The sequence below is a fragment of the Oryza brachyantha genome, chromosome 8, assembly GCF_000231095.2.
Source record: "Oryza brachyantha chromosome 8, ObraRS2, whole genome shotgun sequence".
In the NCBI taxonomy this organism is placed as follows: Eukaryota; Viridiplantae; Streptophyta; class Magnoliopsida; order Poales; family Poaceae; genus Oryza; species Oryza brachyantha.
Window position 1 is genome coordinate 16988646 of NC_023170.2, and position 10505 is coordinate 16999150.

At 37.7% G+C, this 10505-nt stretch overlaps 2 protein-coding genes across 2 annotated transcripts; both read right to left on the bottom strand.

Moving 5' to 3' along the window:
* Nucleotides 1–5494: 5494 nt before the first annotated feature.
* LOC121055213 lies at nucleotides 5495–6196 on the bottom strand. The gene has a single exon (XM_040527188.1). The coding sequence runs from the start codon at nucleotides 6194–6196 to the stop codon at nucleotides 5495–5497; it is 702 nt and encodes a 233-aa protein (XP_040383122.1).
* A 3050-nt stretch (nucleotides 6197–9246) lies between these two features.
* LOC121055214 lies at nucleotides 9247–9933 on the bottom strand. Its single transcript, XM_040527189.1, has one exon. The coding sequence runs from the start codon at nucleotides 9931–9933 to the stop codon at nucleotides 9247–9249; it is 687 nt and encodes a 228-aa protein (XP_040383123.1).
* Nucleotides 9934–10505: the final 572 nt, after the last annotated feature.

The following is a 10505-nucleotide window of genomic DNA, read 5'->3' on the forward strand; positions in this document are numbered from 1 at the left end:
ATGCCGCCACCACCACCAACTCCTTATTTTTTTTTATCTATACTCTACTTTTTTTTAAAAAAATAATGGTGAATTCCATATATTAACCATTTCCACTGACTCTACTTATTATCTATACTACTATAAATATTAGTGCCACCACCACCACCAACTCCTTATTTTTTTTATCTATACTCTAAAATAATGGTAAATTCCATACAGTAACTGTTTCTACTAACTCTACTTATTATGAGAAGAAAAGAACTGTGAAATTAATAGACCCATATTTCAATAATAAATATATGTAACAAGAAAAGGACCGTGAGATTAATAAACCCATATGTCAATAACAAATATACGCAACATTAAAATATGACACATACAAAAAATAATGTTAATAACATGTTATGCTATTTTGCTATTAAATCCCGTTGCAATGCATGGGCAATGTGCTAGTTATTAATAATTTTATTATGATTTGTTTTATGATTAAAAAACTTTGAACATGACTTGTAATTTTACATATTCCAATAATTTTGAATAAGAAGAATAATCTAACGTAGATCAAAACTCAATAGCGTCGAATAATAAAACTGGAGTAAGTAATTTGTTACTAGCATTAATTTTGCATTAAAACCAGGTTTTGCCCACACTAGGGTGGCTATAGCTCGATGGATGGAGTACTAGTAGCTAGCTAGCGGTTGAAATTCGCACGTGTGAATAGTGTGACGAAAAGGAGAAGGAAATGAAACTGCATGCACCGTCTATCGAGGAGGAAGAAGACGACGACGGCATTCGTACGTACTATACTTGGTACGTACGTACAGTGATCGATCTCTCAGATCGATCGATATATACGTACGTACATGCATGCATGCAACTATGCAAGAGCTAGCTAGCGGCCGGCAGCGTAAGGTCTCGTCGTACGTACTTGCCTTGGGCTAGCTAGCTGTAAGCTATTTATATCCAGCTACTCGTTCGTTTCGTATTATAAACAGTTTTGGTATACTTTATTAAATGAGGTATATGGATGCGGAGGAATATCAAAAAAACGAGTTTGACTAGTAGGAGAACACTTTAACCCGGCTAGGAGAAGTTTAATTTGGGCTTTTGGAAGGGATGTGAGAGGGTTTGGACCTTAGGAAAGAGAGGCGTATAGAATAGCTTATTCTAAGGAGTGCACATATTAAGTTTTGCTTTTATATATATATATATATATATATATATATGAAGCATCTATCACGTCTAAGGTGTAAAAACACATCTATATATATTTCTTCTCTCTTTAACCTTTAATTTTGAAACAGAGATAATAATATACATTATACATTAGTATTCACGTAAATCCAGATAATAATAATCTTGTATTTTAAAACAGAGATAATAGTATGTATATAACAATTTTAGTAGTATCGAAAGGTAATATATTTTTTTAAAGTGTGAAATTGGTATCTACCTCGATGTACCACTTTGGTATCTAGAAATATATACTCTCCCCGATAAAATTGCATATATTTTTTATATAGAGCTAGACGATCGAGCTGAGTCCATGAGTCCTGAACAATCGATGCATGCAAGAGCTAGCCTTTTCCGGCTGCCGTCTAGCTCTGAAAGGCTAGCTCGAGTCGACTGCACGTTGCATGCATGCATGCTTCCCGCCAAGTACGTTATATATATACATGCATGTACGTACAGCTAGCTAGCTAGTACGTATTTGTGAACGGCGCATCCATCTGGTGTACGTACGTACTAGTAGTCTACTCCCTCCGTCCCAAAATAAATCAATTTTTCACTTTTTATTTTTAATTTTTGACTTTTCGTCTTATTCAAAAAAATTTTACGATTGATATTTTTATTTTTATTGGATGATAAATCATGAATAGTACTTTACGTGTAACTAATTTTTTTTTTCTAATTTTCTGAAAATTTTTCAAATAAGACGGATGGTCAAACGTTGGACACGGAAACCGAAGAATTTATTTTTTTACGGATAGAGTACTGTTTAGTACGTACGTACGTACGTATAGAAGGCTGGGTTCAATCGCCGCCGTCGTCGCCGCTTCAGATCGAGATCAGCACGTACGTATACTGCTACGACTCTTTGGGGGCACATGCATGTCCAGTTGGCCACCATTGTCGCTATGGGCAGTGACAGAGATATGATCCATCGAATGGTACTATGCTACGCTACGTACCTAGCTAACATAGTCCTGCAGGCCCGTTCAATTCACGGCACAGCGAAAGAATTTCTAACGTTATCGATCTATATAAATTTATATGTGATAATAGATCTAGCTAGCTAGCCACATATATACTCCCTCTATGTCTAAATATACTAGCTAAAAATATAAATTATACACATGTTAGAATTGTTCGAAACTTATATTTTGGAGATAAAACACAGAGCCAACATATAGTATTATTTTGAAATATATATACATAAAAAAATAGTTGGTAGTTGGTGATTGGCAGATTCACTCTCATCACCATTATCTTCTTTTATAGTTATATAGATGATGTTGGTTTAGTTCAGAGTGAACTAACCAACATCATATAAAAAAATAGGAGGGAGTATATAATTAATATGTATGGATCAAAATATATAGATAAATCTGGTTACTGTAAAAGAATTTATAATATGAAATGGGTGAAAGTATTGTATTAGTGAGTCGATCGTGGAGTCGTGTCAAAATTAAAGCACTATATAGCAGCTAACTGAGCTCTTAGTATTAGCTGTTGCATGCTACTCCCTCCGTCCCCACAAGATTTCATTTTTAGGTTAATCGCATATATCAACACAAGGATACAAAGAGTATAATTTCATTTCCCTTTCAAATAGTTCTAATGCACATGTTCGGTACGTTTTCAAATTCCAATAAATTTATCCTCCACTTCAACAAACTCTAATATACTACTTCTATTTCATAATGTAAGATGTTTGACTTTTTTTGTTGCAACGTTTGATCATTCGTCTTATTCAAAAGTTTAGTATAAATATAAAAAATGACAAGTCATGCTTAAAGTTCTTTTGATAATAAAGTAAGTCAAAAGCAAAATAAATGATATTTCCAAAATTTTTTGAATAAGACAAATGATCAAACATTGCATGCAAAAAAGTCAAACATCTTACATTATGAAACAAAAGGAGTAGTAATTATTTTAAAAATAAAGTCTTCTGGGGATAAATAAGTAAAGCTAAAAATAAACTCTTTGTGTACCGATGAAGGTAGTATTAGAAAAAGCAAGAAAAAATACATTCATTAAAATAATTTGACAGACTGAGGACTCGGCCCAGCAAGGTAGAGAAGGCCCTGTTAGCGTAGGCCCATTCCCTGTCTTGTTGCATGCCCTTCTTTTTATGTCTTTCAATTCCCGGCATTTTCCATGATGGAATGGATTGCAAAGTTCCTCAAAATTAAAATCAAGCTAGCTGCATAATCTAGATATTGTCTATCCGGTAGCGTTGATTTCATCCCAATGTTTTGACATAATGATCACTCTAGTCATCAACCCGTGGATCGCTCCATATATAAGCTAGCACGTAAGTTTCAAAATATAAGCATTTCTAGTTTATTTCGTATAGACTAGAAATATGTCAAAAGATTTTTTTAATTATTTGAGTGGTTAGTTTTTAATTGATTAGGTTCTCTTTCTAAATATCTGATTAGCTCTCAAATTATTGTAATAATTAAAATCATATTATGATACATAGAAATGTTTATATTTTGGAACTAGAAGAGAGTATATATGAGTACATACATGAGTTAGTTTTTGCATACTGCACATGTCCACTTTCTGAATCTGAAAATTGTTTTAGCTTGCTTTCCTCCAACTAGGTTATAACTAACTCATTCATCTGTGTTAATTTTCCTCTCCTCGCCCCCTTGACAATTATTGAGTTGCTTCTGATCTCTTCAAAGATCAATGCTGATCTTATGCTGTTTCGAATCGACTATGCATGCCCATGCCAGCAGGTTATTCTTGTAATCTGAATCATTGCCATTATTTGTTTAATTGGATCTGCAACTACTGATCATCATATGAGCAGAGATGTTAATTTCTGCAACTTGGGGGTTCTAATTCATGCATGCGTTTCCCTTTAGACCTCGTCAACCATGCATAATTCAGCTGTGGAGTTCTATCGATCGATCATAATCTAATTATCAACTCATGTAGATCCTACTATATACCTTTGACACATTAATTAATTAGCAAGTAGTATAATATAAATATATATATTTGCTTGTACTTCAAAATAGTATATCAGTGTCATGGACCATGCAAGTTGATACCACCTTTCAGTAGTTAAAAGTCTCAAGGACGTTGAGATGGTTTCTTGTACTGGTTGCTGAAGCAGGAGAGCTAGGTAAATAATTTCATTAGTAATAATTGTGTACACTTGTTAAACATCTCCAAATTGCAGGCTCTCATCGATCGAACTTTTACTATATAAATGCATGTGCCGAAAAATTGTTCACCATGCCATCAATTGCTGCCAGTTTTTTAAACTAATTTTTTAGTTAGATTTTTTTTGGCAATTACAAACTTGCCAAAAATAATGTGAGCTACGGCAAAAATTGGATATGCATGTAAGTCAAAAATCGCATACACACTCTTCTCTCAACCCCACATGCATTGCGCTTGTGTTTGATAGAAAAATAAAAAATCAAACGTTTGATCAATAGCAAAAGTGATAAAAATATATATAGCACATGAGTAACGTAGGACCACCTCTGAATTTATTTTTCTTCAACCAATACATCTGCCTTTTCTGGTTTGTACAACGTGGCAACGTTTGCTATGGAAAAAAACGAAGATCACTGATACAAATTTATTCATTTAATTTATCGCAGTGCATTTTCAGCTCTAATTAAGATTCACAATATCGAGAACACGTTGGACCCTCCACTGACCAGCAATAAATCCAAATTAGCAAGAGTATATTACAGTCCCTAAGAAAAGGTATATACCACTATAAAGTTTTAGAGCCAGCTTATAATATCTAATGATACCAAGAAATAATGCACCAAGAGAAATCAATAATTTGCACTAAAAAGCTATTAATTAGTAGTACGGCGTCTTCTTAATTAGTACTCACCCCGACCCTTTTTTTTTACCATGAACGAACCTTGCAGAGGAAAAAATTATTTTTTAGGTTTAACGTCATCCACGTTTTAATTTACATTTGACTTTTCGTTTTATTTAAATTAGTTTTATAAATATACAAAATTATAAGTCATGTTTAAAGTTTATTTAACAATAAATTAAATCATAATAAAATTATGTATTCTACGATGCCCTCTACTAAAAATACTGGTATTAGAATACTACCAGTAAAGAGTATTTTATTGAAGCTCTAACAATATAATTAATAATTACATGAAATTTTTGAATAAGTTAAAGTCATCGAAGAGAGTACAAATGCAAAACACAATACGTAAATTACACAACTTAAGTGTATGGGAGTAGTTATTAATTAACACAACTTAAGTGTATGGGAGTAGCTAGTTATTAATTAAGTGTATGGGAGTCCAGTGCATCCCCGGAAAAGTTTATGGAGGAAGTGTCCCAAGACGAACCCCGCCGGGCCGGCGCAAATGACGGCGCAGCCGGCGCCGCACGCGCATTGGCTACAGCAGCAGCAGCTCAGGGCGCCGTCGCCGCCGAACACGCAGGTGAGGCAGAGCTCCTTGTCTTTGCACGTCACGCACTGGTACGACCACGGCCGCGCCTGCCCGCCGCCGCTGGCCTGGTTGCTGCACTGGACGCACCGGCGGCCTGCGCCGCCGCCGCCGCCCGGCGCGCGCAGGACGAGCTGGTGGCCGTGCGACGGCGCGCTGGCCTTCGGCGGCAGGTTTCCGCAGCGCGGGTGCGCGCGGAAGCCGCCGCAGCCGAGGTGCCTCCTCTGGCTGCAGCTGTACGCGTAGGAGAAGCCGTCGAGGCTCCTGGCGCACACGGTGCAGCCGCCGGCGGCGACGTCGGTGCGCGCGGTGAGGGCGAGGCTGTGGCCGGAGAGGTGCCTCTTGATCCTCTCCGGGTAGCGGTAGCACGCGTCGTGGAGGAAGAAGGACGCGCACTCGGCGGCGGTGCAGCGGTAGGCCGCCTCGCCGAGGTCGACGCGGCCGCCGCAGAGCGCGCACGTCGCCCCGACGGAGCCGCAGGTGGCTCGCCTGAGGGCGTGGCCGGGGTGGACGAGGTGCGAGTGGCCGCCCCCCATGGCTATAGCTATACCAGCTGCAGCTAAGCTAGCTAGACGAAAACACAAATGAAGCTTAGGTGTGTGGATGTGTTTATATATGCATGCGTAGTATGGAGTAGCAGTTTTGCTATGCATGATGAGTAGTTAGCAAAGAAGGTTGTCTTCTCAAATTAATCCATGGAGTTGATCATGTCCACAGTCAACAGCCAACAACAAACACATACATTTCTTTTTCTTTTAAGTAGTCGATGTCTCTACGCGTTTTACTTTCTATTTTCTAATTATGTGTGTTAACTGCTAATTAATTAAGTAAGGAGATTTTAAACTCTCGAGACTATTACATGCTATCTAAATAGTCATAAAAAAATATAAAAAAAATTATGATAATAAATTAATATATGATATATCACTACATAAATTAATATCCAAGTTAAAATATGATATAATAGATATATCTTTATATTTTTTTACATTTTTTATGACTATTTAGACGACGTCCTCCCAAGATCTTAAAACATTTTCCTATTAAGTCAGATGTTGTTTCGTTTCAGTGCTGCTGGTGACCAGAACGGACGATCAATAATTATATTTCCTCTTACAACGGTTTTGGTCGCAGCATATATCCTGTCCTTTCTATTTCTTCCGTACCCATCCTCCGTCGTGCAACGTAAGGTATTCTATGGATTAATCTAATAAACGGATGCCTAGATTTATCCTCAGAATTTTTTATATTTAACGATGGAGATGGTATATTTTAAAAAAATGTCTAGTTTTACTATCTCGATTATGGCTTCGATCCCATTTTAGTCAATAAACAATAAAATTGTTTGCATTTGTTACCTTTAATCGATCCCCTGTGTCCGACCATGATGGTTTTAGATGATCAGATTTTTTTTTTATGCTTATGTTTATAAGCTAAAGTTTTAATTTTTAAATTTAAAACTAGAGTGTATTTTAAAGTTTTTAATCGTAATTTATTTTTTTAAAATTTACATTTAGATTGCTAAAAACATATATATTTTACCAAACAAATTATTTTTCTTTGATAGACCGTTTCGCTTTACTTAATATGGATTTGGTCAACTGGTGTTCAACTGCACGGGTTCACCGTACGTCAGTCAAACTGGCATTGCAATATTGTCTAGAGAAGTACGTGGAGATGGCGAGTCGCGGCGACCTAGCCGTGGGTTGACCACAAGTCAACGATAGACAAGTACTCCGTACTATACTCAGCTGCTTAAAGATAAGGATCATGTATTAATTGTAAATAGCTAACTACTATATAAAGAACTAAGAAAAAAGCTATATATATATAAGTGAGCTATGAAAAAGCTATAAAAATTCTTGTAGGCTATATTATTAGCCTCACTCTATCAAACTACTGTCCAAAGTATACATGCGGTAGCAACTCACCACAGCGAAATGATCGGCATATGGACGCAACTTCATGCACCACAGATGTGTATGCTTGACAGTATACATGTTTTTGCTTCTTTTTTTTTTGCCGGTACGCACGGCAAACATATAAACATTTTCAATTATTTAGTAAACATTCATATACTCTTTTAGGCATTTTTAAGTGGTAACTTTTTGAATTTTTAGTTGATTTGATTCATTTTTCAAGTATTTGAATGGAAGGAATTAGCTAGCGAGGAAGGCTTCAACGACAACGCCATTAATGTACCTACCCTCGCTGCGCCTTGGTTTTGGTTTCAGTAGTCAAATAAAAAAAATAGAGAGAGTATATAGTCTTATCTGGAATGCAAAATTAATATTATTAAATCTGACATTGATTATATTTTTATGATATATTTTTTTTGATTTATAAAAACGTTTCTTCATAAATTTGGTTAAATATAGACATGTTTTACTTTAAAAAGATAAAATATCTTACAATATGAAATGGAAGATGTAATTTTATGACAACGAGAGGTTATATGTAATTTTCTTACATAGGAAGCCTCTAACCTAATATCTAATTTCCATATACATATATACACACAGAATTAATGTACCAAAACACGTACCAATAATTTATATAGGAAAAAGTGTATATATGTCTAATACAATGCAAACAAACAAACAAAATCAAAACAATGGGTTAAACAAGCTATGCTAGCCGATGGACAATGTTAGGGTTCGTGAAACTGCGTGGTAACCGCTGGGGGAAGATAATAGTAACCGTGTGATTTTGTTTGATAAACTTTATCTAAATTCAAATTTTAGAAGAATATGCAAAAACATCCATGCACGCGCTTTATGTGTTGAAATGTGAAAAAGTAAGGTGTTAATTAAGTAATACCTCCGTCCCTAAATATTTGACACCATTAACTTTTTTATGAACGTTTGACTATTCGTCTTATTCAAAAAATTTTGTCAACATGTAAAGCTATTTATATGCATAAAAATATATTTAACAATAAATAAAATAATATAAAAATAATTAATAATTATGTAAATTTTTTAAATAAGACGAATAGTTAAACATATATAAAAAAATCAATGGCGTGAGGGAGTGCTTCTTTGCTTCGATGGATGAGCGCCATCCAGCGACTAGGTACCAAAAAACCGAATAAACGTCAATTTTGTGAACAACTAGCAAAGCTTAATTAGCTTTGTAGATCGATCAGAGCCTACCTCAGACCTGGTTAATTAGACCAAGCTCTAGTGTTTACCTAGCGATCGACAACGTTCGCACGTGTTGACCGCAGGTCAACCATTAATGAAGTCTACAGCTAGATTAATTTCTACAGCTTGGCTCACTGTTTGATAAATTAATTAATACTATGTGATAAATTTTTACCTCACAAAATGCATCTTTGAATTTTACATCTATAAGTTATAATAAAAAAAGAATAAAATCAACTCTGAGCATTATACATATATTCGTTGTCATATTTATGTTTTATTATTAGAAACATATAGAGGCCAAGGTATCTTAAGACATCAAGAATTTTAATATACATTTTTAGTATATCAAGATACCATATTTTTTTATAATAAAAAAAGTGATACCGATTTATTTTTTTTCAAGGAAGATAAAAAAAAGCTCCTGCAGCATCTAGTGACTATAGTCCGGTGAATCCCCGCAAGAGTCCGCGGAGGAAGATTCCCATGGCGAACCCCGCCGGCGCGGCGCCGCACGCGCAGCAGCACTGCGGGCGGTCGTCGTCTTTGCCGAGCACGCACCGGAGGCAGAACCCCACGTCCCTGCACGTCGGGCACTGGTAAGACCACGCCGGCCCGGCGGCGATCTTGTTGCACCTGACGCACCTGCGGCCGCCGCCGGCGCCCGTCTCGCTCGCGCGCAGGACGAGCTGGTGCCCGTGCGACGGATCGGTGGCCTTCTGCGGGAGGTTGGCGCAGCGAGGGTGCGCGCCGAAGCCGGCGGTGGCGCAGCCGCTGTGCCTGCTCTGCCTGCAGCTGTACACGCAGGAGAAGCCGTCGAGGGGCATAGCGCACACGGCGCAGACGCGGGCGGTGACGCCGGCGCGGGCGGCGAGGGCGAGGCTGTGGCCGGAGAAGTGGTTCCTGATCCTCGCCGGGTAGCGGTAGCAGGCTTCGTGGAGAAAGAAGGACGGCGACGTGCACCTGGCGGCGGTGCAGCGGTAGGCCATGTCGCTGTGCCCGACTTGCTTGCCGCAGAGACCGCACGCCGCGCCGCCGAGGTTGCCGCAGCCTGCGCGCTTGAGGGCGTGGTTGCAGGGTTGAGCGGGGTGGGAGTGGGAGTGGGAGTGGGAGTAGCTGCCCCCCATGAATAGCAGCTAGCTCCGGCGGCAGTGGATAGAGGTAGACGAAGGCTAGCTCGTTGGAGAGATGGACGTGGGTACATGCTTTGCATATATAGCCGAGGAATTTTTTTATTTATATATTTTTTCATTAAAAATTAACAAAAAGAAAAGATTAAACAAGTTATGCTAGCCGGTGGGCTATGCCAGGGTTCGCGAAACTGCCGCGGTAACCGTTGGGGGACGGTAACAGTAACCTAACCGTGTGATTAATTTTGTTTTGATAAACTTTATCTAAATTTAAATTTTACAAAAAAATGCTAAACCATCTAATAAATTCTACTAGTAGTACTTCATTTCTATTGCTATCAGCTGGTGGATAAAGTATGTGAAAACTCTTGATAGTTCACATTTGTGCTCCACCAAAATTAGAAAAAATATATAAAAATAAAACGCATGTTGATATTATGTACGCTTACAAAAGTATACTGAAGGTTATGTGCCGCAAATTCATGCGATGTTACACTATTTTTACTATATCTATGTAAAATTACTTTTGCAGTAACCACGCTGAGTACGGTTATCATGCGCTAAACAGT

Excerpts from the sequence above, each read along its gene's own strand:
- LOC121055213 (XM_040527188.1), bottom strand. The coding sequence starts at position 6,196 with ATGGGGGGCGGCCACTCGCACCTCGTCCACCCCGGCCACGCCCTCAGG.
- LOC121055214 (XM_040527189.1), bottom strand. The coding sequence starts at position 9,933 with ATGGGGGGCAGCTACTCCCACTCCCACTCCCACTCCCACCCCGCTCAA.